The sequence below is a fragment of the Plecotus auritus genome (genome assembly GCF_963455305.1).
Source record: "Plecotus auritus genome assembly, chromosome: 7".
Taxonomy (NCBI): Eukaryota; Metazoa; Chordata; class Mammalia; order Chiroptera; family Vespertilionidae; genus Plecotus; species Plecotus auritus.
In genome coordinates this window covers 20,181,937-20,209,883 of record NC_137774.1, presented here as the reverse complement: position 1 = coordinate 20,209,883, position 27,947 = coordinate 20,181,937, and the positions used below count along the sequence as shown (strand labels likewise).

At 42.4% G+C, this 27,947-nt stretch overlaps 2 protein-coding genes across 5 annotated transcripts in view; both read left to right on the top strand.

The window, feature by feature from the left end:
* Positions 1 to 267: 267 nt before the first annotated feature.
* On the top strand, positions 268 to 6,171 carry TACO1 (translational activator of cytochrome c oxidase I). Of its 2 annotated transcripts, none has more exons than XM_080680548.1 (5): positions 268 to 782; positions 1,089 to 1,195; positions 2,520 to 2,647; positions 3,151 to 3,328; positions 3,659 to 6,171. In XM_080680548.1, exons 1-5 carry the CDS (start codon positions 503 to 505, stop codon positions 3,857 to 3,859), a joined length of 894 nt encoding a protein of 297 aa, XP_080536674.1. In that variant the 5' UTR covers positions 268 to 502; the 3' UTR covers positions 3,860 to 6,171. The 2 variants fall into 2 exon arrangements, with proteins under 2 accessions (XP_080536674.1, XP_080536675.1); XM_080680549.1 differs by having other exon boundaries at positions 370 to 782; positions 1,089 to 1,138.
* A 5,384-nt stretch (positions 6,172 to 11,555) lies between these two features.
* Positions 11,556 to 27,947, top strand: part of MAP3K3 (mitogen-activated protein kinase kinase kinase 3) — a 60,609-nt gene continuing 44,217 nt past the window's right edge. For 2 of the 3 annotated variants that reach the window (XM_080681942.1, XM_080681941.1), the window contains exons 1-2: positions 11,691 to 11,824; positions 22,174 to 22,295. In XM_080681942.1, the coding sequence (XP_080538068.1) occupies positions 11,821 to 11,824; positions 22,174 to 22,295 (126 nt within the window). In that variant the 5' untranslated portion in view covers positions 11,691 to 11,820. Of the gene's footprint in view, positions 11,825 to 22,173; positions 22,296 to 27,947 lie in introns of all 3 variants that reach the window. The other variant, XM_080681943.1, reaches the window with a different exon arrangement.

The following is a 27,947-nucleotide window of genomic DNA, read 5'->3' as shown; positions in this document are numbered from 1 at the left end:
GTAAATCACACCTCTGGGCGGCGATTTCTTTTCCTGCAAAATGCGTTTGTTGAAGTATACATTTCTTTGCAACAACAAAATATTTATCATTCTGGACCTGCTCAGAGTTGGCAAGCAATTCAGAAGCAAAATTAGTTTACTAACTCAGACATATCTCTACTAAATCATTGTGGAAAATAAAGTCCTGCGATCCCCAGGGCAACCGAGGTGGAGGGCGTGCAGCTGCGGAACGGATTTTGAGAGCGGTGGGGACGCATTTTTAGAACGGACCGGAAAAAGGAAGTGTGTTACACCAGCCAGATGACCCACTCGCGCTGCTGCGGGCGCGGCGCAGGGTCCGTGGAGTTTCGGCTGCTCCCGGCGGGCCTAAGCCTTTGAGTCACCGGTGACAGGTGAAGGCGACCGCAGGCTCCTGACCTGCTTGTTCCGGCGGTGACTGGACTGGCACTTTAGCCGCTGCCCTTTCTCTGTTCTTGCTGACCTTGGCCCAGGGTCGGAGCCAATGGCGGCTTGGGCCATTGTCAATCTGAGCAGAACCGCTGCACCCTGCTTGCGGGTTCTAGGCCCTGGAGCCCAGGCGGCTTTTCCGTGCGTCTTCCCAGGCTTTCAGCCCCATCCCCCGGGCTGTAGCCCCGCTCGGGGCCGGACGCTGCACCTCACCACCGCAGCCCCCGCTGGGCACAACAAGTGGTCCAAAGTCCGACATATCAAGGGTCCCAAGGACACTGAAAGGAGTCGCATCTTCTCCAAGCTTACTTTGAGCATCCGCCTAGCGGTTAAAGGTGAGAACCTGACCGTCACCCACGGCTGGTCCTACTGCCCTCTCCGTGCCCAAGGCCTCATTTGCCTAGTTTGTCCGGGAGCTGGGCCAGGGCCTATCCCATCCTTGGCCCTTCATTTTCCTAAAGACAGAGTGAATTAACAACTTTTCTAAAATATTTCTCCTCCATATTCCATACAAACACTGGATAAAGTATTCTAAACTAACCGAGAACTAAGTGGTGACTTGCCACTCTTCTGGGTAATGAGGGGGTATAGGTCTGGAAATAATTAAATGAGATGACTTCACTCATTCTTTTCTATCTCAGAAGGAGGCCCCAACCCTGAGCTCAACAGCAGCCTGGCCCACATCTTAGAGGTGTGTCGCAACAAGCACATGCCCAAGTCAACAATTGAGACAGCGCTGAAAATGGAGGTGTGTCCTCAGATTGACATTCTTGTTATTGATTAGAGCCTCTACAGGATCCATGTCTGAAAGGCCACCAAACACTCCTTAAGACTTAAGTCATCAGAGAGAAGGGTAGCAATGTGGTTTACACCTTCAATCCAGAGCCATTTGGTGGCTCTCCTTGTTATGGGAGCACAATCAAGAATAGGATAGACAATGTACAGAGTCATAGAACCTAGGATTTGCTCAGCTGAGTTGTGAGGAGATGGGGTAGAAAGAGTAAGCACAGTGTGGGGCAAGTTCTGATGTTAGATTGAGGAAGGATTTGTTTTCTGATATTTACGCACAAAGGAGAAAAACCAGTAGAAAGAGGGAGAGTTCAGATGATAGTGATAGAGCCCAGGTGAGAGGACACCTCTTCCTCTGGACAAGTGGGAAGGATCTGAAGAAGTAATAATCATCTTAATAGCTAATAGCTGAGTGCTTACTGCAGGCCAAGCACTTTGATAAGAAAATGGAATGCATTATCTCACTGAGTCCTCAGAACAACCTTAAGTGGAAACTGAGACACAGAAAGATTAGGTGACTTGACCAAGTCACACAGAAATGACAGAACTGAAAACAGACTTCAGAACCTTGCTCTATCACAAATAGTGCCTTCATGTTGGCCTGGTGATAAGGTGATAGAGTCGGGATTTTTCCCCACCTCGTGGTGTTTTATTTCCTTTGTGCAAGAGGAGGGGAGAAGTTATCAGTTGAGAGTTCCTGGGAAGGCAGCAGGCAGGGTGCTTGGAGAAAGTGGCAAGGACTGGATGCATGGGCAAAGTGGCATGGGAGATGAGATTGGTCATTATAGTTTTTGATCAATTGTTTGAAATTTGGAGGCCATGCTATTTTCAGTGGCTCTTGTGAAAAGGCATGGGTGTGCAACTTTGTGTAGCGGTGCTCAGCAGCCCAGGGGTAGGAGCGGCCCAGGGCTAGCACAGGTGGATCTCATAAAAGATAGGGTAAAGGAGATAGAGTTTTGGTTGGAGTTATAAGGGTGGGTAGGTGTGAAATTCGGCTGCAGAGAAGAGGAATCAAAGCTGGATTGATCATTCAGGGACCAGAGAAATAAGCTCCCTTCCAGGTAAGGAGTAGTACTTCTAATTACCTTAAATGTTGGTCCCATGGGCCTCCTCTCAGAGCAGGGAGGGGAGAGACACAAAAATAAACACTTGAGAGCTTAGGCTCAAGCCCAAAGAGCCCATTCATGGAGTCAGCTGTACAGTGGTGGTGCCTGTGGTTCTGGGCTGACATGCAGGGAGGGAATTGGGAAACAGGAAAATATGCTTATGTTGTTTTTTTGCAGAAAACCAAGGACATTTATTTGTTGTATGAGGTTCGAGGCCCTGGTGGCTCTTCTCTGCTCATTGAGGCATTATCTAACAGTAGCCCCAAGTGCCATTCGGACATCAAACACATCCTGAACAAGAATGGGTAGGTGTGTGGGGAAAGTGGAGGAGCCTTTAGGTTCTAATTCTGTGCAAGGAAAGTATTGTCCTTTCTGATGCTGGTTCAGATTTTATACATACTTCATCCTCAGCTGAATCTAAATGGGATAATTTAGTCTCCCTTAATGTGTTCTGTACTAGGCAGGATCCAAAAGATTTGTTCTTAACTGTAGAAGGGGCTCTTTATCCCATCTCATCTATAGCCTTATAATGTCCACATCTTAAAATGTACCCCCAGGACTGGAATCTAAATGGCATAGGAATTGATGAGCAAAGTCTTTGTATCCTCTGAACTTAAGTCATGGCAGAAAATAGAGGGTGGGGATATATTTGGATTATTCCCTTGTCCAGTGGTGGCTGCATCTTCTTCAGAAAGAGAGCTGCTCCATGTCTGTATATGCTCCAGAGGCGAGGTGGGAGAGAGACATGCAGTGCTGTGTGGAAGCTGAGCATCTAACGGCATTTGTTCTGACCCATTTCCTTTATCAGGGGAATGATGGCTGAAGGAGCTCGCCACTCCTTTGACAAAAAGGGGGTGATTGTGATTGGAGTGAAGGACAAAGAGAAGAAAGAAGTGAACCTAGAGCGTGCCCTGGAGCTGGCGATTGAAGCAGGAGCTGAGGATGTTAACGAAACTGAAGACGAAGAGGAACAAAACATTTTTAAAGTAAGTATGAAGCATTAGTGTTTGGTGGACTTCCAAGAGGGCCCTAATAGATGCATTAAGGCATGCCTCTCTGTTTCTTCTTTCCTGCACCTGGGGTACAGGTGAGATAAAAGGTTTCACATATTGCACAAACATTTATTACGTGAATACTAGGTAGGACTTTACCCAGGACTGTGAGGATTCAGAACAATTGAAAATGATATCTCTGCCAGTGAAGAGCTTAAGCCTAGAGGTATATTACAGTAGTTCCATTCAAGTTTGGTGACATTCTGTCTAGCTTTGTCCTGTTATCTCCTGGCTCCTCATCTCTTGACTTTGATTTGTCCCTAGTTTATTTGTGATCCCTCTTCACTGCATCAAGTGAGGAAGAAGCTGGACTCCCTGGGCTTGTGTCCTGTGTCCTGCGCACAAGAATTCATCCCCAACACAAAGGTGCGGCTGGCTGACCCTGACCTGGAGCGGGCCGCCCACCTCATCCAGGCTCTTGGCAACCATGAGGACGTGATCCAGGTCTATGACAACATTGAGTAACCAGACTGTATGTGCCCTCCAGCTCCTTCCTAGGCAACTGGCAGCTTGTTCTGGAGCACAGACTTCTACAGTGTCCTCTAGACTGAAGTAGGTCTGCAGCCTAGCAGGTTCAAAGGCATAAGATCTACAGCTTTGTGGACACAGGAATCTGCATACTTCTCTAGGGTCTCTTTGTCAGCTCCACTGGTGTCTCAGAGCCCTCCTGGATGAGTCTCCCCATTCCCTCCTGATGCAGAGTGGGGCTAATCAGCTGGACAGATTGTGATCTCAGGAAGTTGGCCCTTCTGGGGATGGTAGGTGCTGTGAGGGCCCATATACTCTTAAATAAGGGTGATTGATCTGTGTTGCTGCATTGTTGTTGTATGGCTCATGAGTTTTCCTGGGTTTGTGTCCAGCTGTTAGGACCCTCTTGACTACCTTTCAAGTCTATAAGCCTAGTTCCACTACTCCAATCCCAGGACTGTTGTTTATGGGTTGTTGTTTTTTTTATTGACTATAGAAATGTAACTCTCTCCAGATACTCTGTGCTCTAATGCTGGTCTGATGTCCTAAACCTGTCATTCATTCATGCAACTGATGTTTATCAAACACCTACTATGTACCAGGAACTATACTTATCAAGAGCATTAGCTGTTCAATTGGTGCCCTGTGTTAGACCCTACTCTAAGACATAGGACCTCAGGGGGAGCTGTCCTAGGGCAGTGCAAGCTGCTGCACATGCATTCTTATTCTCTTTGTGTGCCAGGGAGCTGAAGGCTCTGGCCCAATAGGAAATCAAGTGCCAATGATAAGAGACTCCTGCTTTGCCCGGGTTCCTGTGTGCTCTGATATTTGTTAGAGTGGACCAGTCAGCAGATTAGGTTACTCTCAGAAAAGGCCATACCAAGCTGGTTTAGAAAGCTGCTTGGTCCCCAGAATGCCCAGCCATAGCTCCTCTTCATCCCTAATGCCAGATGATGAGGTACTGGGAACTGGAGAGGAAATGAGAACAGAAGGCTGGATCAAAAGCCTGGCCAGGTGGGAAATAGGGCCCTTAGTGCCTTTTGCGTCTAATAGTCACTTCTGGGTTTAGAGAGACCAGGAGTGCCAACCACCTGTTCTGGAGCCCATCAAGCATGTCAGGCCTGGACTGGCGTTTTGATCCCTGCTATTCAGCTATTTATAAGTTGTTTAAGCCAGTCTGAGCTCAGAGCAATTTTCCTAAAGAAGTCTCAGGTAAATGAAGATGGAAAAGAACTAAAATGAAATTAGTTATAGATGATAACTTCAGCTTCTAGAAAAAACAGATTACTAATTCTTTGATGACTTAAGCATCTGAAGAGTGAAGGCTGGGGGAAGGAAAACCAATGAAATAATCCATGATCATGCCAAAGTATATGCTCTTATACCTCCTTTCATTATCATTATACTACCTGGGATTCTTTAGTTTTTAAAAGGAGAAAACTCATCTAAATATCTGAATAGCACATCATTAAAATAGGGCAACTTAAAAGTTTAAATGCTACTTCATAAATTATAATGTATTTTATTTATTTGGTATTCACAACAAACCTAGAAAATAGTTAGGCCAAGTATTTTATGCACAAATAACCTCATACCAAGCAGGTAAGAACAGGTGTAATACTACATCTTGTATTGATAGACCTTAGTTTACAAAATAGCTGTTTTGTAAATGTTGAGTATAAACTTGGAGGAATGTTATCATTTCTGAACTAAGGAAGCCCACTCTGGGAGAAAATTTGCTACTTATGTGGAATAGTGCTTTAATAGATAGGATTTGTTAATAGAGATTCTTTAACCAATTTTCTTACATCAAGGCATACTAGATGGCTCTGCACTGACCCCTGGTGGTGCCTTAGTCTTTCCTGCAGTTAATATGGGAAAGGCGGACATGAAACCTTATTGGAACTTGGTTAAATAACTATTTAACTGAATAGTTAAAGATAGTATGAGTTATTCTGCCACTAGCTATTATTTCTCAAAGAATATGTCAGAGCAAATATTTATAATATAATGTTAAATGGAAAACAAAAATGCAAAACTATATGTATTGTATGGCCCAAATTTAAAATATGTATCATACCATAAAAATGTCTTTTTAGCCCTAGCTGGTTTGGCTCAGTGGATAGAGCATCTGCTTGTGGACTGAAGGGTCCCAGGTTCGATTCCAGTCAAGGGCACATGCCTGGGTTGCAGGCTTGATCCCCAGTAGAGGGGTGCGGGAGACAACCAATCAATGATTCTCTCTCATCATTGATGTTTCTCTCTCTCTCTCCCTCTCCCTTCTTCTCTGAAATCAATAAAAAATATATATATATATTTTAAAATGTCTTTAAAAAAAACTAAAAGGAATTGTACCAAAATGTCAAAACTGGTTATCTCTGGATGGTGATGTTATAACTGAGTTTTATTTTCTATAATCATTTATTACTTTCATCAGGGGAAACATTTAAAAAAAAAAAACTAGTCACAATATTGTCCAACTAGGAAGACAGCATGTGAGAAGATGGGAGTCAGGTGTACCTTAAAGCCAAAAGAATGGGCGCTGGTCCTGGCCTGCCCTTGCCTTATCTTTGGTCACTGTCTTAGCAACATAAAATTATTTAGCACCTTATAGCTGGCTTGGGTTCATTTTCAGGCGTCCTTTCGGTGGGTTGGAGGTATCTGTGATAGGCTCTATCCATTGCTTTGACTCTTAAAAGAAGCATTCATGTGATATGTAACTGCCCCCCACCCTCTGCCAGAGGACCTGGCTGAATGGAACAGGAACAGTGAAGGCTCTGCCTCCAGCCCACTATGAAGATTCAACCATGTGGTTGAGTTAATTCCTTTTCTGTCTCTAAAACATAGCATAGCAGTCAATAAAACATCAAACTCTGAGAGATCCCAACTTTAGACTTTTATTTGAATCCTTGGAGACTGCTCTGGAGACATTCTATAAAGAGAAATGAACCAGTAGTTCTGACAAAACAGAGTGTTATGAGAGATACCACACTGGTCTTGACAAATCACTTTCTCTATTCTGTCTCCAGACAGCAATTTTTTCTCTCATTTTTTGCTCTTTCTTTGTCACTGTCAGAAAGGTAACATTTATTGTTTTTTAAAAAAGCCAACCCTTATCGAAATATATAATAAAAGTCCCATCGAATCCCATCACCTGTAATATAACTACTATTTACCTATATTATTCTACTTATTGGAACCAATCTGCTGGGGAACAAATTCTGACTGTCAGTTGCTAGAAACTTTGGATGAGAACTTAACCCCTCTGCAGTTATTTCTTCAACTGTAAAATGGGGATAACAGTACCTATTTCATACAGTTGTTTTGAGAATTAAGTTAATATACATGGTAGAGCAAACGTAGGCTTACAGTTGTAAGTACATGAAAAACAGAATTTATTCTTTTATTTATTTATTTTTAAATATATTTTTATTGATTTCAGAGAGGAAGGGAGAGGGAGATGAGATAGAAACATCAATGATGAGAGAGAATCATCAATTAGCTGCCTCCTGCACACCCCCTACTGGGGATCGAGCCCACAACCCGAGCATGTGCCCTTGACTGGAATCGAACTTGAGGTGCCTGTGGGATACTCAAGGGGTGATGGCTCTGGAGCTCAGAAGAAAGTCCAGTGTGATGACTGCAGCGTGGAAATGGTTGAAATGGCTGGTTAAGGACAGACAATGGAAATGAAGCCCTCAAAGAAAGCAATTTCTAGAAAGGTAGAAGGAAAATCGGAAGGTTCTTTTCAGCTATAGATGTATTAAGTAGTTGTATTGCTGTTCTCTACTACATAAGAGGCTCTATTCTAACTGCTGGTGATAGGTCAATGAACAGAACAAAATCCCTGATCCTACGTAGCAGCTTATGTTCATTATAGTTGGAGGAAAGACAAATAAGTAAATATGTAATTCGGGCACTATGAACAAAAATAACACAGAATATGAAGATCCAGAATGATGGAAGGGAGTGAGGCTATTTTAGATGAGGTGGTTAGGAACTCTAAGAGTTGTATTTGAGCAGCGACCTGAATGAAAAGCAGGAATTAGCCATGGGACATCCTGGGGAAGAGTGTTTCAGGCAGACCAAATGGCAAGTACCTGAGGTGAAAGGGCCTGAGCCTAGTAGGTTCAAACTCTGGTGAGAAGGCCATTGTGGCTAGAGGACAACGATCAAGGGAGAGTGGTAGAGATGAGGTAGGAGGGGGTGATGGGGGCCAACTCCTGTTGGACCTGGAAGGCCATGACAGAGTTTGTGGTTTTTTAAAGTTAATTTATTTTTGTTAATCCTCACCGGAGGATAGTTTTCCATTGATTTAGAGAGTGGAAGGGAGGGCAAAGACAGAGAAACATTGATGTGAGAGACACACCAATTGGTTGCCTCTCGCACATCCCCTGACCAGGGCCAGGGATTGAGCCTACAACCGAGGTATGTGCCCTTGACCAGAATTGCATCCAGGACCCTTCAATCCATGGGTCGATGCTCTATCCACTGAGCAAAACCAGCTAGAGCAGTGTTTGTTTGTTTGTTTGTTTTTAATTTGTTTTTTTTTAAATATATTTTATTGATATTTCACAGAGAGGAAGGGAGAGAGATAGAGAGCTAGAAACATCGATGAGAGAGAAACTTCGATCAGCTGCCTCCCGCACACCTCCCACCGGGGATGTGCCCGCAACCAAGGTACATGCCCTTGACCGGAATCGAACCCGGGACCCTTCAGTCCGCAGGCCGACGCTCTATCCACTGAGCCAAACAGGTTTCGGCCAGTGTTTGGTTTTTATTCTAAGTGTGATGGAAAGCCATTGAAGGGTTGACAGCAGGGGCGTGACATGACCTGAATTACATTTTATAAGAATCTGGCTGCTATGTGGAGAATCATTTGTTGGGTGACCATAGAGGAAATAGGGAGACCAGTTAGGAGGCCAAAGCAGTGCTCCAAGAGAGAGGATGGTGGCTTGGACTGGAGTGGTAGTGGTGAGATGTGGTTAGGTCCAGATACATTTTGAAGCAAGAACAGATATATTTTGAAACAAGAACAGAAAGATTTGTTGAATGATTGAATATAGGGGTGTTAGAGAAAGAGTAAAATCAAGAAAGATTTTAAGAATTGGGAAAACAGAGGAATGGGGATTTGGTGGTAAGGGGAAAAGAATCAAGAGTGGAGTGTAAAATGTTAAATTGGAGATGTGTTTTAGAGTAGGATAAGTGCTTTGATGAAGAAAGTACTAGGTGCTCTGGTATTCCGAGAGAAGCTGCTGAATAGACCTTTGGATACAGACCATGAAATGGGTGTTAGATTTCTACTGGCATAAATGTGTCTTTTAAAAAACATTTATCTCAGATGAATAAAATAAAGGGTCAGATCTGAGCCTCAAACTGGCAGATTATGACCTCCAGCATAAGCCCATTTCACTCTCAACAGAGTGATATCCCCAAAGGGGTGACAGAGTTTGGGTTTCATTCTGGGTGAAAAGAGATTCTTAATGAGCAAAAAAAATCTTAGATAATACAATGGTGTGTGGCCTTCAAAGCTCAACCCTACCTAACAAAATCTTATTCCTTAATAGTTTCTCTCATCAGGAAGAATTTAAATGTAATTAACTTGGAGGGTGATAATAATAATAATAATAATAATAATAAAAAAAACGGTTGAAAAACATTGGCCTAGTGCAAAAACATAGCCTTTGGGTATCAGATAGTCCTTTTATGAATCCTGACTCTACCATATGTACATGGTACTTAAGTTCTCTGAGTTTTATTTTCATCATTTAAATGCGAATAGTATTATTGACCTCAGAATATTTAGGGCCCAGTGTGGCTCAGTGGTTGAGCATTGACATATGAACCAGGAGGTCACAGTTCAGTTCAATTCCCTGTCAGGGCACATGCCTGGGTTGCAGGCTCAATCCCCAGTGTGGAGCATGCAGGAAGCAGCCAATCAATGATTCTCTCTCATCTCTATCTCTCCCTCTCCCTCTCTGAAATAAAAAAAAAAAATTAAAAAATAATTATTAGGAAGATGAAATGAGAGGACATTCCTGGCCTATAGTAAATGACTGATAATACTAATTTTCTTTTCCCTGTACTCTATTTCCCATCCCAGAAAAAAAAAAGATGATTATGGTTAAGGAACTACAATAAACTGGATAGGGATCTATTCAACAGGGAAAATTATAGACTTAAAAGCTTGTTCAAGAAAAAAAAAAAACTAACAGGACAAGAGGCCAGATAAATATTGGGGTGGGGGTATAAATAAAGAGGAGTGTAAGGTAATTCTTAAAGCCACCATTAAAGGTTCTTAGTTAACAGTTGGAAATCACATCTGAGGAAGAGTACTCTGGCATCTCATTTATATTACACTGGAACAGGGACCAGAGGAAGGGAGCCCTAGGTAATTGTGGTGGACTTGGAATCTGAACATCTGGGTGTACAAAATGCTGAACAATGGGGGGTTGGGGAAATTAATTATGGTCAATCTTTATTTTGAAATATCCAGCCAGTACAATTGTTTTGGAACAATATTCAGTGGCACACAAAACATAATGTAAGCACACCACAAAACAATCTGAAGCCATTTTTGTCAAATGTATATTTAGGTAGGAAAGATACAATTATCTCTGAGGTGGGATTTCTTTTTCCAATATTAATACAAAGAACTTGTATTGCTTTTATAACTAGAAAAGTTTGTATTCCCTCCCCCCCCTCCCCCCCCAAAAAAAACCATTTGGCTTTGCCACTTACTGGTTTCAGCCCTGGCCAGCGGCGGAACTCCCAGATTTCCGAGGACCCACATTCTAGCACTACCCCATTCTCTCGGAGGGTGTAGCCCCGGAGGTATGAGAGCCAAGAAAAGGCAGGCAGTAGTGAGGCCGCCCCTGCCTCCAGGCAGGCGTAGTGTCTGGACTGGAGGACTTGTCAGGGGATCGTGGAAGAAGTGGCCACACGCCGGGAAGCGCTTAGAGCCAGAACCCTCCCCGCTTATTACGCACCGGTGTGGGCACAAGGAGGAAGGGGCTGGACACTAGCCTCGGGAACGCTGAGAGCGAGGAGGGCGGAAGGCCTGGGGACGCATCCAGCCGCGTTCCCAAACTCCAGCCCGAAAGTAGCCGACAAGGAATCGTGCCAGCCCGCGCGCCCGGGAGCCTCGGGCGACTGACGTGAGGTGGGGATGTGGGCGGAGACTCACGCACGAGCTGTGATTGGAGCAAACGACACCTCCCGGGGAGAGAGGGCGGGCGAGCTAGCAAGGGATGCGCAGAGGCGGGTGATCAGAGCCGTCTACGTGATTGGCTAGCAGCGGAGTGAACCGGGTGCTGTTTAGATGATTGGCAGGCGGTAGATAGCCCTCGGAAACCTCCTTGGCTTCGCCCATTGGCATCCTGTGAGAGTAGGCGGGATTGGTTCTTCGTGTGGTGCTGATGATTAGCTGGCGGTTGAGAGGGTGTTGGGAAGGGAGAGGTGGGGGGGGCGGTGGCCGCGGGGGTGGGGGCAGTGACTTCATCCTTGTTATTGGCTGTTGAAGTGAGTGGGGTGGTACGAAGGTCCCGCGACTGCCTAGGATTGGCGAGCGCTGGGGTGAGTGACAGGCAAGGGGGCGAGCTGCGCGACCAGCGGTTTGTTTTTCGGAGCGTTCCTGAGGTGGAGAACGGTGGCCGGACAGAACGACTGCTGGACTGAGGGGCTAGCAGGCGGGCGGGCCGAGCGGCGCAGCCGAGGCCGGGCTGGGCCGAGCCGAGGAGCGCCGGGGATGTAGCGAGCCACCCTGCCCATGCCACAGCGCCCGGCCGCGGGCGGAGCCGGAGCCGGAGCCTGGGGAGGCGGCGGGGGCCCCGAGCGCAGCCCGCGCCCCCCGCCCGGAGCCAGGCCCGCTGCCGTCCCCGCCGCCCGGGCCCCCGGCATGCAGCTCCGGCTGCGGAGGTGACACTCGGGCCCGACCAGCCGCCGCAGCCATCGCCACCATGGGTGAGTGTCGCCACCGCCCCGGCCTGTGCCCGCGCTACTTCGCGTCGCTCCGCCCCAGGATGAGTGAGGGGAGGAGGACCCTGGGCCGCCGCCTGACAGGCATGGACAGCCCGCCCGGCCGGGGCTGCGAACTGCCGGAGCCCGCCCGCCCGGCTTGCGGCTCCGCGGTCGGGGGGAGGAGGGGTCTGGCTCCCCCGGCCCGCCCGGGCGGCCCCGGCCGGCGGAACACACTCCGCAGCCTCCTTCCGGGCTGCGCGGCTGGCGCATCCCGAGGAAGCAGTGGCGGGATGGGGGCCCGTGCTCGGCGGGGCAGCCTGCTCGGGCCCGAGCGAGCCGGACCGCGAGCCCGAGGGCGGGGGAGCAAGAGCGCAGTGTGGGGCCCGGGCTGGAGGCTGGTGCAGGCCCAGCTGCTGTTGTGTCTTTTCCTTGATTTGCTTTTTTTTCCTGCCTGTGTCATTTCCTTCCCTTTGCTCACACTGGCCGGTCTGTGAGAGTTCCCGGGGATTGCTCTTGAGCCCTGTGCGCGCCCCAGCGCAGGGGGGAGGGCGTATGGGGAGATAGGCTGGGAGGTGATTACAACGGCAATCACTGTTATCAACAGCGCGGTTGAGAAATGCTAGCTGCACGCAGATTGCTGGATGTTGGGAATTGGTCGGGGGCTGCCAGTTATAATTCACGTCCTACTTTTTGAAAAACCCGGTTGCAGTGTTTTGCATCATTATTTTTATCTTCCGATATCCCTGGAATTATACAACTTTTGAGAGAAGCATTCGCTGCACAAAAGAATCTATGAAATTATTTCCTTTTTATCAATATTTGCAATTTCTGTTGTGAAGATGTAATCAAAGAAGAGCTTTTAATTCCTTCCACACACAGCATTTGAACCGAATTATATTTCATGTCCTTTTTGGTAACTTAGCAAAGAACTATTGGACTAGATCAAGAAGCAAGTAATATTTTAGATGTACTTTGCTTGTCTTGTTGGACCAGTTATTGTAATACTGTTGTGTGCAGTCACAAGTTTTTGAAAGTTTTGGTATTGTCCTAAATAACCAAGGAGTAAACTTCAGTGAAAGAATCTTTTGCAAAGCCATTCATTGCATCTGTGAAGTGCCCCATGTGAAGAGGGAACATTAATGTTTGCTTTGCCTTATAGCAAGGTCAAGTCATTTTCGTAGGAGGTTAAGTGTATGCTGTGTCACATTGGGCAAATACTCTATAGTGGCCTGTCTTTACATTCTGACTTTGAATGAATTGCCTTGTTCTATTCCAGGCTGCCCCTCATACAGTAAGGAATGGGTTTGCTCGATTGGGGACTTACTGTTTCCTTCTCATGCTTTACTTCAGAAGTGCTTGCTCTTCTGGGGAAAGTCTCCTGTGACAATAAGCAGAAAAGCAATCCAATAAGGCCTGGTATTTAAATACATAAGTCAAAAAATACTTATTGAACATTTACTGTAAATGGAGCACATAATTCTTGTTCTCCTTAGGCTTCAGATATTTAACTTGTGTTCTGGGACTTGATGATTGCATTAATTCTTTGATTTGATTTGTGAACCTATATTTGTGATAGTCTTCCTAATAAGTCTTTGGGGGCAGTCTTAAGTCCCAAAGGGGAGTGTGAAATACTTGAGGGTGTGCAGACCTCCTACTCCCACTTTCTTAACTGCTAAACTAGTTAGAGTACCCAGATGTGTTGGCTTTTTTTCATTGTCTACCATAAAAATATATGTCAGCTTTGGCTGGTGTGCTCAATGGTTAGGACATCAGCCAGCACATCAAAAGGTCTCAGTTCGATTCCCAGTCCAGGGCATGTACCTGGGTTGCAGGTTTGACCCCAGGCCCCATAAGGGTGCATGCGGGAGGCAACCAATAGAGGTGTCTCTCACTCTTTCCCCCTCCCTCCCTTCCACTCTCTTTAAAAATCAATGGGAAAAATATCCTCAGGTGAAGATTACTAGTAACAAAAACAAAATAGTTGTCAGCCTGTTTTCACATTTCAAACCATTTTCAAAAGTTTATTTTAAGTGTGTGGATCTATAGAGGGGCTAGTGATGGGGAGGAAAGGAACTATATAGGTGGAGTCTAGAGGCGCCTCTCCTCCCCTCCCCCCCAGCCAAAAAAAGGAGGAAGGTGAAAGGATTGAGAAGTATGGATTGGTAGTTACAAAATAGTCATGGGGGGATGTAAAGTACAACATAGGAAACATAATATTATTGTAATAACTATGTATGGTGCCAGACAGGGAATATTGAGGGGAACACTTTTTAAAGTATATGATTATCTAACCATTATGCTGTACACCTGAAGCAAAATAATGTTGAATGTTAACTGTAATTGAAAAAAAAATTTTTTTAATTTAAAAAGAAAAAAGGACCGGTATCTCAGTGTCTTCTCATTTGTCCCAGTATCAGTTTTACATGAAGAAACCAAAACAGGGAGGAGGGAATTAACTTGCCTGGTGGCTACAGTATATTATTAGGCAAGGTGGTTTAAGAACCACTGCCTGGCTTTCTTCAGCCTTATACCATTCTCTTTTCTTTTTATAGATAACCTTGACTTGCAGAGCTAATACTGAATTCTTCCAGAACCTGGCTCTTTAATTTGCTTTATATAGGGTTCAGTAAGGATACATACACATTCACACATACACTGCCTCTCTTTTAAATACTAGTTTCCATTTTGGTAATATTAATGCTGAAAATTCAAATTCTCAGACTTCTTGGTTTACTTTAGTTAGTTGCTATAGCTCTAAATAAACTCAAGGGTTGATATGAAACATAGACTTACTAATTTTCATTACACTCATTAAACTTGAGCCCAGTGAGGAAAGGACTAAAACTAATTTGAGTCCCTGCAGGTTCTTTGACCAACAGTCATATTTTCCTGAGCTATTCTAAACCCCAGACTCAAGTCTGTTTGACAACTTGGGTTGCTAATAAAAATGTCAGATTTTATATTGGCTGTTAGCCCCAGTAAATTTCTAGTGGAAACTATACTTATCCCTGTAAATAATAGGAAATATTCTTTTTTTTTTTTTGCTTTGATACTATGTAGTTATTTTTAAAAATTGGGATTGACTGGTCATATTCTCTTGGTCATGCTAGAATTCTCTCCTAGTTTTTAGTAATTTAATGGCAAATTTTGTTAACTAATGCCTGAGATTAATTCAGGCATTATTTGGACTTTTAAATAAATGCAATCTGAAACTTAGTGGGAAGTATTACTGAAAAATATGTAACAACTTGGAAATGTTACAGGAAACTAATGAACTGAGTCTAGGATTAAGGATCGTGTGGTTCTGGTTTGATAACTTGGTTTGAAGTCAGAATCAATACGATTTATAGACAACTTGGAAACTGCCAGTTTGACCAGTCTCAATTCAGTTTGGCTAGAATCTGACTACCTATGCAGACTCTATATAGTTAGCAACTGTTTTCTTTGAAGTTGGGATCGAGATATAAGAAACGGATATGGCAATGTTACAACTAGATTTCTGATATTTTCTTTTTTAAAATATATTTTTATTGATTTCAGAGAGGAAGGGAGAGGGAAGAGAGATAGAAATATATATCAGTGATAAGGGAGAATCATTGATTGGCTGCCTCCTGCAGACCCCCTACTGGGAATTGAGCCCACAACCCGGGCTGTGCCCTTGACCGGAATTAAACCCGGGACCCTTCAGTCCGCAGGCTCTACCCACTAAGCAAAACCGGCTAGGGCTAGATTTCAGATATTTTAAAAAAACGACAGCTGGATTTTAAAACAGAATTTTAGCCATTTGTAAAAAGTAAATATCTGTCCAACTGAATAACACTTAGGGAATAAAAGGATAAGAAACAATTTTCTTGGTTGTATATAAGATATTCATTTATTCTTTGTCCATTTATTGTCATTTATATGTTAGATGAAGAGTTAGGCCCCGTACCTGAATTTATCATGTCCTTAAAAAGTTATTGTTAGGCACAGTAAATCAAAAACATGTAAACAAATAAGTGTAATAAGATGTTGTAGGTTGTACTTTGTCAAACTGTAAAGGTACACAGTAAGGGGAGAGATCAATACTGTAGTTTTGGGATTGACATACATAATCCTATAGTCAAACCTTTAGGTTAATTTCATTAAACATTAAAATATGTAGCCGAAACTGGTTTGGCTCAGTGGCTAGAGCGTCGGCCTGTGGACTGAAGGGTCCCAGGTTCGATTCCAGTCAAGGGCATGTACCTTGGTTGCGGGCACATCCCCAGTGGGAGGTGTGCAGGAGGCAGCTGATCAATGTTTCTCTCTCATCGATGTTTCTAGCTCTGTATCCCTCTCCCTTCCTCTCTGTAAAATATCAATAAAATATATTTTTAAAAAATGTAGTGGTGAAATATTGATTCTTATGAGGAAGCAGTGGCTTACTTTGTAATATATATTTTTACATTTTGAGCCACCAACTAATATGAAGGGCTCTTATATCCCAGAAACAGAAAAATAAATACCAGAATTTGACTTTGAGATCTAGCAAAAGTTCAACCACATCCTTGAAGGAAGAAAGTTTATAGTGAATTGAGGATTGGGCTGTTTTTGCTTATACTTAACTATAAAATGATGTTTGCCTAGGTATGGACAGGGTGGAGACAGTGGGAATATGTGAAATATGTAGAATAAGATAGTAAAGTCTGACTCAGAAAGAGTCTGAAGTTCAGGATCTCCTGGGTGAGCATTGTGATCAGATGATCTGGCACAGTAGGATAGAGCGTTGGCAAGATGAAGAAATAACATCATTAGTTAAATGAAGAAAAATATTTAAGTATTACTTTGGAGATTTGTATATATGGAGAAGAGAGTGTGTCTGACATAGTAAACAGACATCATAAAGGACAACAATGTTTACCAAAGGACATGGTTCTTCTAGAAACTTTTCTGGGTTTTTAGCCAAGAGAATTCATAAATGGGAGTGCCTTAAGACCCAGCTTTTAGGTAGAGAAGCAGTAGTTGGGCCTGGAAGTGACTTCCTGATGGAGCTAAAATAGAGGAGTGTGTTGCCTGGTAGCCCCCATATCATAGGTCAGGGTATCTGGAGAAGTGTATGCCGGTGGCTAATTGTGTATAGCTGTCTGCTTGAGACTGCCTAAGAGTTTCCACAGTTTAAGCCTTGTTTCATAAATCCCTTCTTTTCTATTTTCTATGAATACTCTTCCCCTCTAGATTCTTAACCTCTTAATCTCTAGAATCAATTTCTCTGCTGCTTCCTGGTAGCTTTTAAGTGTGTCAGATCACCCCATCCTCAGGAAATCTTTTCTAGGTTATAGCACACGATTACCTGCCTCAACTTGTTCACATGTAAAGTTCACAAATGAATTAATTGTTGACTTCCACTACTTCCAATTTTCTTTTAATCTCCAGCTTCTTGATTCCTTTAAAAATTTGTTTCTGCCTCTACTACTCTATTGGATCTGCCTAGTTTACATCTGCCACTGCCCTTCTTTGCTCTTGACTTCTGTGGTGTCACCATTTGTTTTTTCCAATCTTGTTAAAGGGTTTTTTGCTAGCATACCTTCTTCCTCCTCTCCTCTGTAAGGATTACAGTGCACTGAGGATCAGTCTCTTTTCTTCCCCTCTACCTCTCACTTGCTTTTATGTCATTTCTCCTCCTCAGTCCATTTTTTTAAACTCTCCTTCATAACTGGAGCAGCTTGCTTTTCTGAATGAATCTTTATTCTGTTAATAATTATGTAAAAACCTGTACAACCTCTTGCTACTTACACTGTAAAAAAATTTTTTTACACATGTGTGTTTATGTACCATGGTTTGTATAATCTCTGCTTCAGTCTCTATTTGTATAACCTCGTGTTTGTGTGTTTATTCTTTTATCCCTACAGTTTGAATACCTTGAAGTATCTGTCAAAATTAATGTATACTATGTTATACATTAACCATTATACTCAGTAAATGGTTATTATTAATAAACATTCAGGAATAAAATTAAGTATTAGGGTAGATTAAGTGGCCTTAGTCTTTTCCCATTGACCTTTTTCCATTGATGATAATACTAGCCAGCATTTTTTATACCATTACTAAGTGTTAGGTAACATGAGGGATAATTGTAAGTTTGTTTTTTTTCTTTTAACTCTCACAGCAGCTCTGTGAAATGATGCTTTATGTTCTCCATTTTACAGATGAGGAAATTGAGGTTTAGGGTGAATAAGTGATTTGTTCAAGGCCTGCTTAAACCCAGGTCTTTCTGACTCCAAAGTTCATTGACTGCTGTACTCTAAGAAAGCTGCTATTTGTTTTCAAAAGTTTTGTTTGTTTTTATTTTTTAAGGAATTCCATACTGGAGTGACAATTCAGTTAAAATCTCACTCTAGGAAGAAATGCCTTAAAGTGCCACTTGATTTACTTCCTGTCTTTATCCATGCTCTCAGTTTGAAGTATCAGTTTAAAACCCTGTCTACCTCTAGCAATATATTCGACTTTGACACAAAATCAGGTTCCACCTGGCCAGAGTGGCTCAGTGGTTGAGTGTTGACCTATGATCCAGGAGGTTATGGTTTGATTCCCAGTCGGGGCACATGTCCAGGTTGCGATTTTGATCCCCATTGTGGAGCATGCAGGAGGCAGCCAATCAATGATTCTCTCTCATCATCGATGTTTCTCTCTCTCTCTCCCTCTCCCTTCCTCTCTGAAATCAATAAAAATATATATTTAAAAATAATCAGATTCTATAACCCTGTTTCACTTGTGTCAGTTGTCCTGGATTTCAAGAGATAGTGCCATACCATCCCTCTAGAGCAGGGGTGGGCAAACTTTTTGACTCGAGGGCCATAATGGGTTCTTAAACTGGACCGGAGGGCCGGAACAAAAGCATGGATGGAGTGTTTGTGTGAACTAATATAAATTCAAAGTAAACATCATTACATAAAAGGTTACGGTCTTTTTTTTTTATTTCAATAGTTTTATTCATTTCAAACATTTTAACAAGAATGTAAACACTAATTATTATAATTTGAAACTTCAAAAAATGGAGGAATCATAGCACAATAACATACCTTATATTGAAGATGGCAAAGGCAAAATAAAATTGCCTAACAAAGGAAAGGTACAAAAGCCTTTCAAATTAAACTTAAATATAGTAAAATAATTTAAAACTAAAACAAATAGAAAAGAACAAAATGTGTAAACAGTAAATTAAACATTTTCTTTAGTGCAACTTCCAAATTATGCCCGGGACGTAGATGTAGATGGCAATGTAGACTGGGTTGAAAGGTTTTTGGTCTTTAAAACATCAACTTCAGTGGGAACAGTGTTGTTGGTCTCCTTTTTAGCTAATGCTCTGATACTGTGCTCTCCAGGGGCGTGTCTCCCTACATCACCACCATAACGTGTCTACGCATTCCCAGGGTGATGTCGGGGGACGCGTCCACGGGCATTACAAGGAGCCTCTGGAAGATTGAGAGGTTGTTCCTTCTACTGAATGGGCCGATATAAATCCGCCCACTCAGAAGAAGGAGCTGCGGCCATGTTTCCACGTGTTGCCATGTTAACACTGCTGCTGGTGAAGGAGCGGAGGGGAGAGCAAGAGAACCCTCCGCTCGGCTCCGCGGGCCGGATAGAACAGCCGAACCGGCCAGATCCGGCCCGCAGGCCGTAGTTTGCCCACGGCTGGTAGTGTATTCTCAACACTGGAATTACCAAGCAAGTTTATCCATTAAGTAATGCGAGGAATTGGTTAGCTTCCTGGAAATAGAATTTGTCAACCTGATAAACCAGCTCTTATAATAGCATCATCTTATACAGAATTAAAAATGACTTACGAAGTCTATTTGTCATGGATTTAACTTAAAAAGCATGTGTGTGTATTTACGTCCATTTTGGTTCAATATCTGAGTTGAGACAACTGAAATTCTCAATTCTAAGTGTGGTTACCTTGTTCCGTAAACTCCATGCATTCTGCTACTAGAAATATTGTTGGATGCCCCTATGAAAACACCTACATAGTCATAATCCTCCTTATATTGATCACAATTTACTGTTACAGTTGGCCCAATTTTATACATACATCTTTAATAATATATAAGCCAATTTAATGTATAAGCCTATATATATGCCAAACTTCCTAGCCTATATGTTATTATCTAGTTTTTAAATCTTGATTGGGAGTTTAAAATGCAAAATAAACAAATATCCAAGCAGTTCCCTTGTTTGAAGGAGCCTATAGAAGTAGAAAGTTGTTAGAAAATGAGATAATTGATGGGCTATATATGCTTTAATTTTGACAAATGTCTTTCTATAAATACCAACTTCCTCTTCACCTCATTCTTTATCCCATTTACCTCATTCTTTTGGTACAATTGTATTACTCTCATGCATATTTTTGTAAATATGTATATTTTGAAGTGGAATTAGATGGGAAGCTGCATGTTTTTCCTGCAAGTTTTTTTATTTTTATTTTTATTTATTGCTTTTAGAGGGAGAAAGGAAGAAGCTGGGGAGAGAAAGAGAAATATCAATTTTTTTGTTGTTTCATTTATTTATGCATTTGTTGATTGATTCTTGTATATGCTCTGACCTGGATCAAACGCACAACTTGAGCATATTGGGACAACACTAACCAACTGAGCTACCCAGCCAGCCAAGGCCTCAAATCTAATTTTACTGTTCTGAGCACACAAAAACTTCTTCAAGGGCATCCTTCTCTGAGGTCATGTAGGACACCTGAGCAGATTTGGTCTAGGAAGAAGAGAGGGCCATAGAGTGCAGTTTTACTTCCTATACTTCATGCTGTTCTTTCCTTCCCACCAGGTATTAGAATAATTCCACGGGACAGTGATAAAGGGCAGAAGATAGGCACTGCCTTTGGGTGGAGTCTTTTGTTCTTGATTCTTTTAAGGTGTGCCCCAAGTCCCCAGGTGACTCACTTGTCACCAAAGCAAGTATAACAACTCTATCCCTCATGTTCCTTTCCAGATCAACAGATTTATTTATTTTCAACTCTCAAATGCTATTGAAGTGGACAAGGAGAATTTTGTAAAACATGGAATTTGGCTGGTTTGGATTCTAGACTTTGGTTAGTTGTCTTAAGTACATGAGAACTCTAGTACTTTATGCTATTTCAAGAAAAGGGGTTTAAAAGTAATGCCAGTAAAAAAGAGACAATGCATTGCTTGGTCATTTAGGGAAGAAAAACAATAGAACTGCCTTTTGACTTCCCTATGGGAAGCAGAAGGCCTATAAACTTGTGACGGGTTGGGAGGAAGGTATTCAAAGGCTAGGCTTGTAAGACAACTTCTGTTCAGAGCTACTACCTGAGATCCTTGTTTGGTACCTTTTAAAATGTGCTCTCCTACATATGATACTTGAAGAATAAGTCTGTGACTAACTGTTCCATAATCAGCTCTCCATGAATTCATTTTTTCACTCAGTACCCTACTACACTGTGCCACGTTGTTCTTCAGTTCTCCAACTTTTCATCTATTTTTCCTGGTTAAGTTTCTGTGACATTGGAAGAATTGCTGTTTGAGCACCTCCCTTGCCCCCAGTGAATTGGTAAATGTTGCTGCCTGCGATCTGATTAGAGAACTGTTAAGAATCCATTAAAATTCAAACTGCCATAGTCTGACCTCAGTTACTTACTTTTCAGAGATTTCAGAGAGGAATGTATCCTATCTAATAAAAGAGTAATATGCAAATTGACCATCACTCCAACACACAAGATGGCTGCCCCCATGTGGTCAAAGATCCTGCCCCCATGTGGACACGATGGCCACCACAAGATGGCCAGCAGGGGAGGGCAGTTGTGGGCAATCAGACCAGCAGGGGAGGGTAGTTAGGGGTGACCAGGCCGACAGAGGAGGGAAGTTGGGGGTGACTGGGCCTGCAGGAAAGGGCAGTTGGGGGGGGGCGACCCAGGCCTGCAGGAGAGAGCAGTTGAGGGGGACCAGGCCTGTAGGGGAGGGCAGTTGGGGGGACCAGGCCTGCAGGGGAGGGCAGTTAGGGGTGACCAGGCCTGCAGGGGAGGGCAGTTAGGGGCAATCAGGCTGGCAGGGGAGTGGTTAGGGGGTGTTCATGCTGGCAGGCAGAAGTGGTTAGGGGCAATCAGTAAGGCAAGCAGGTGAGCAGTTGAGAGCCACCAGTCCTGGATTGTGAGAGGGATGTCCCAGATTGGAGAGGGTGCAGACTGGGCTGAGGGACACACCCTCCCGTGCACGAATTTCGTGCACTGGGCCTCTAGTATAATTATAGTTAAAGAGCCTGTCGTTTTACCTGGGCAGAACTCTCTGAGTATTAGTCATATAATTTGTGAAAGTACTTTGCTGGTCTGTACTAAAGTATCTTAACCCATGTGCTCTTTTTCATTGTAGATGAACAGGAGGCATTGAACTCGATCATGAAGGATCTGGTGGCCCTTCAGATGAGCCGGCGTCCCCGGGTGCCTGCATATGAGACCATGAAGAACAAAGACACGGGTCACCCAAATAGGCAGGTATGTGTGGCCCTGGTAGACTTAACGAAATTTGTTGGAGAGGAGTTTTCAAATAGGAAATATTTGAGAAGCCAAGAATATATACTTTTAAGTGGTATATGTCACTTACCACTTAAAAGATTGTGAAAAGAAACCCAGCTCAGTGGTTGAGCATCGACCTTTGAACCAGGAGGGTCATGGTTTGATGCCCGGCTTGTAGGAGGCACATGCCTGGCTTGTAAGCTCGATCCCTAGTAGGGTCGTGCAGGAAGCAGCCCATCAATGATTCTCTCTCATCATTGACGCTCCTATCTCTCTTTCCCTCTCCCATCCTCTGAAATTAATAAAAGTATATTAAAAAAAAAAAAGACTGTGAAAAAAATCACAATCTGGAATCCCAAAGCCTTGTGCATCTAACCTTATATATAGTGTTTCATTTGCAGAGAATGAGAATAATTCTTTTATTTATGATGGGGACAGTATTTATATAACTTTTCTGTTTTTTTGGCCAATATTTTATCCGGATTTAGGATCCCTAACTCAGAAGACAACTTTACAGTATATACTCAGGAAAATTTAATTAATTTTAGTATTAGCTTATATAAAATATAATTATGAAGGGAATTTTATTTAATAAAATGTCATATAATATATTCTAAAGGTAATAATGAGTGAGTGATTTTATTGTTGTTGTTTACAGTTATTTTCCTTTATTAACTCAGGTAGTTGAGAATGCCTATTTTATTAAGAGTTGTGTGGTTCTTTAGGAAAACAGTTTTTATTTTTGTTAACATTTAAACTTACATGCTGAGAACCTTCTCATGTGCAGTGTCATTTACCTCTCTGTTTCCTGGGTACTTTGGCCTGCAGGAAAGAATGAATGATGGGGAGCTTTCTTCCCTAGTGGGTATCTAGCACTATATTAGATGGCAACGTTTGGTGTGTTTGATGAAAACTTGTCCATGACATCCTCCCTTGTGGATCTCTTCATTATCAGCTAACCTCTCTCCTCATTTGCACCTTGTCTACCAATTCTTCAGAAGTACCCTTGGCTTCTAGAGAAAGCACGATGCTCTTGAAGTTTTTCTGTCTGAGGTCTGCTAGATATGGCCTCCTAGAGTATTTGTCTTTAGTAAGACTGGGGACCCTGAGTACCTTTTATTCATTTTAATAGAAGGATTAGTTTAGAAAGTTGTTTTTATTTTTGTGGTTACCTTACGGAACTAAGGGAACAACAGAATAGGGCCCATTTTTGTACTATTTTCATACGTTATTCTGTCTAATTGTGTGGCTTCTCCCTTGCTATAATTCATTTCTATTCAAAGCTGCTTTTGGAAGGAGCATTTTACCAGAAGTGAGTCCCCTCCCCCAGGCTTGAGCCTAATGACCTCACTTTCCTTCCTGTCTTCCTATGTGGAGTGTGCTTGCTAACTCTGCTCTAGTCAGCTGATCTTTCTCCAGACTGGACTATTAGCCTGTATATCAGTTCGTAGGTGAAAAGGAGAAGCTTTCTTGAGTTAGAAGGCCCAAAGGGACCAGGCTGGGAAGAGGAGGGGTAGAGTGGACCCTGATTGATCCTTAAGGGATAGTTACCTTTTAGGGATTCTGCTTAGAGCTAAAGCCATAATAAGAAAAGTCCTGATTATTGTGCCTACTGCTGTTATTGGAGTGAAGTCAGTGGTTATGAAGGTAGCAGGCTGTGAAAAATATTGACTACTGGTTAGGAAGTAATCTTAGCAAGAGGTACTGGCTATTTTGATTCATAATTTACTTGAATATCATCAAACTTTTTCACTTGCATAGAGGAGGATACAAGCTATTAATCTCAGTTTTTTTGTTTTTAAAGAAAAAAAAATAACAGCAGTAGCTCAGCCTTTATGAACAGCCCCACAGTAACAACAAGCTTATGTACAGGGGCCAGTGAGACAAATTTTTGGTAAGGAACCAAATTACCTGTTAAAGTTAAAATATTCTTTTGAACATGATACTAGTGCTGCAAGAGTACGGAGTTCATTTCCCAGACAAGTTGTGGATTTGTAGGGAGTACTGGTTACTTGTTACCTATGTTCACTGCTTCTCATCACCATTCCTTACAATTATATTATTCGTAAGCAGACTCTATCAGTGCTGTTCAATAAAATTTCAGTAGTGATAGAAATGTTCTATATTTGTGCTGTCCAATGTAGTAGCCACTACCACACATAGCTAAAGAGCAACTGAGAAACTGAATTTTAAATTTTATTTTATTTTAATAATATAAAATGTAAATAGCCACATGTGACTATTATCTTGGACAGCACAACTTTATATATTATATAAGGGACTACTGATTTGTTGGGCAAGAAATTCAGTACATGCTTAGAGATGTTTAGTGATTCATTGACACATTCATTTCTTCACACAGGTCATAAGCTTGTGAAGCTGTGGAACAAACATGGCCATTTAAAAAGTGAAGCGCAAAGTGTTATGCTAATATTGGGTAAAAAGGCAATGATAGTTTTTTCCCTTAATAAAGTCAAGGTTGTAGAATGGTCTCTCCTGGGAAGTCTAGTAGATGTTTAACATTTGACCAGGAGAAATATTCTTCAGCAAAATCCTGAAAGCAGAAAGAGGGAGGAAGTCTGAGTGAATGCATTTATAGGAAGGATGGAGTGAGATGGGGGTGGAGGAAACTTTTAGGGGAGAGAGGTGTTTACAGCTTAGGGTAATGAAAAGACCCTACCTAAGAGTCTGGAGACATTAATGATCTGTTAACATAGGATTTTACAATTTACAGAGTGAATTCGCATTTTTAATTATTTTTGTTTTTGTTCACTTGGGCCTGGGGTGGAATTAAACAGTTTTCTCCATTACCAGATCTTCTGCCAGAAGGTCCATGCTTAGGAGAAGAAAGGAATGAAAGATCAAAACCTAATTTAAATGGCTAAGAGATGTCAAAATTGGACTAAATATTCAAATTGCAGAGGCCCAGTTGAAAGTAGCCAAGTATTTTGGCCAGCGGGAAAGGTGGTTTTTTCATGCGTGAGATAGCACTGGCAGAGGCAAACAACACTTTAGTGTGAAAATAGCAGTGCTGGCTACAAGGCAGAGCTGAGATTGGCACAGATTTATGGAGCTCAAGCTTGGTACAACAAGGAAAGCCAGAGGAGCTGTGGGTTCATTGACAAAATGTTTGGGGGCTGAGGCCTGGAAGAACTAGACCACCTAATTTAATATCTCTGCTTGGCAGGGCTTCAGACATCCTCTTCTCTAAGTAAATAAGCTAAGTAACTGATTGAAAAAGAAAATGCCTTAGGGAACAACTAAACATCTGAGCAGCTATGGAAGTACGTGGGCCATGAGGTGCTTAGCTATGAACTATTTGCTAGGCGATAGGATCTGTATTCTTTGTACTTCCTCTCCTGTACATTAGGTCCCTGAAAGCCTATAGCCTGATTGGAGCTGGCTGGACATTCTTAGACATGGCACATTCTAAGTGTGCTGGGACCTATGGATAGTCTTACAGGTAGTGATGTGCAACATCCCTTTAGCAGTCATCAATTCACAGTGCTTTATAATCAACAGGTGCTATTTTTCTGTGAGCTTGACATCGTTTGTTACTCTTAGTTCAGTAAAAAAGATTACTGGTCAGAAGCCACTGAGTGTTAATAATCCATTAACATAGGCTTTTGCAACTAACAGAGGGCTTTCCACAACAACAGTTAACAACAACTATAAGCGTGTGTGTAGTACCTTAAAGTTTACAAAGTGATTATGCAAGGTTATTGAGGAGAGCCAGGAAGCAAACCCAGATCTTCTGACTGACTCCTGATCACAATAATTTTACTATGTGTAAGTCTAACAGCCTTTATAAACCTCAGTATTTCCACCTAAAATACAGAGAAAATGACCATTGTGTTTATCTCATCAAGCTGTTTTAAGTTCATGGACAGAACGTAGAGCATTTTATACATTTAAAACTAATGAAGCGGTAGTGATTACATCACATCTATTATGTTCTGGCATTGTAGATATGAGCTCTAGTGAAGGCTTCTAACCAGAATTATGCATACTGTCATGGAACCTAAAGGGTTAAGGTTTTCTACCTTTATTGAATTGTTATTATTGTCTGATGGCCCTTTGCAAACTTGTGAAACTAGACTCATTTCTGAAAATCCAAATGGAGGAAAATATAGAAATCTTATTTCCACAGATTCTTATTTCTCTCAGATCTTATCAGAATGGTAGGTAGAGGCTTGAACAAAGCCCAGGGTTTCAGTCTGACCATCTAGATGTTCATTATTAGGTACTTCAGAATAGGAAAGTTGTTTTCTTCATAGCAGGCACAAGCAGGTCAGTTCTCTTGGCTATCAGTTCTAGAGGGGAACTTTAAGAGTTGTTCCCCCAGCAGGATCAGTGATTTTTAACAGACTGCCTTTTGTTTTTACTATGATAGACCTGGCTCTTCAGGACTTCCTTTGTCTTTCAAGGCAAAGATAGGCTGGCTAGTTTGAAAATAAAATGTAAAGGAATATATATTGGCTGTCCAATGTAGTAGCCACTACCACACATAGCTAAAGAGCAACTGGTTAGAGAGTTGGCCCACACACTGATTTTGATTCCTGGTCAAAGGTACGTATCTGGGTTGCAGGTTCGATCCCTGGCCCCTGTCGGCCCCCATCTGGATGCATGCAGGAGACAACCAATTGATGTGTCTCTCACATCAATGTGTTTCTTTCTCTCTCCCCTGCCCTTCCATTCTCTCTCTAAAAATTAGTGGGGGAGCCCTGACTGGTTTGGCTCAGTGGATAGAGCGTCGGCCTGTGGACTGAAGGGTCCCAGGTTCGATTCCGGTCAAGGGCATGTACCTGGGTTGTGGGCACATCCCCAGTAGGGGGCGTGCAGGAGGCAGCTGATCGATGTCTCTCTCTCATCGATGTTTCTAACTTTCTATCCCTCTCTCTTCCTCTCTGTAAAAAATCAATAAAATATATTTTAAAAAAAATTAGTGGGGGAAAAATGTCCTCAGGTGAGGATTAACAAACAAAAATCCTCATAAAACAATAGACAAGCCTGGTATTCTATGCTGTAAGAAGTTGCTTTAAAATAATGTCTTCCACTGATCTTTTAGGACTTTCATGAGCCACATACAAATAAAATGATTTTTATTGCCCTTTTCTTTTTCTCATTTATTTATCTTTGGCAAAATAAAGACTCTAATGCCAAAGATGTGGGAGCATCAAAAGAATATAGCAAGTACAGGGAGAGAGAGCACTACAGAATTAGAGGGAGGATACCAGACCTGATGGCTAGCTGAGCTCCTTGCCAGCTAGTTCACAAATTAGTTCACAAACCTTTGTTTAATAAACACTGATTTTTTTTTAATTCTTGCGAGCCATGTGCAGTTGTTGAGTTCAGACTTTGAGAAGTTCATTTCTGCATAAGTTTGGTGTCATCGTTTGTTACTCTTATTGCCCCTACTGAGTTCCCAAATATGTAGGTCACCCTGGAGACCTGCACTGTTCTCCTGGGTGCATCTCTCACTATTCCCTTCACCAGATTGGTTGTAGTGGGCAGGGGACTCTTGAATCTGTCTAGATATGAATTTTTGTACTGGAACTTTTACCTCAGCAGCTATGGCATCTCTCCATTTAGTTCAGCATGTGCCTATTGTTTAAGTGTCTTAGACACACA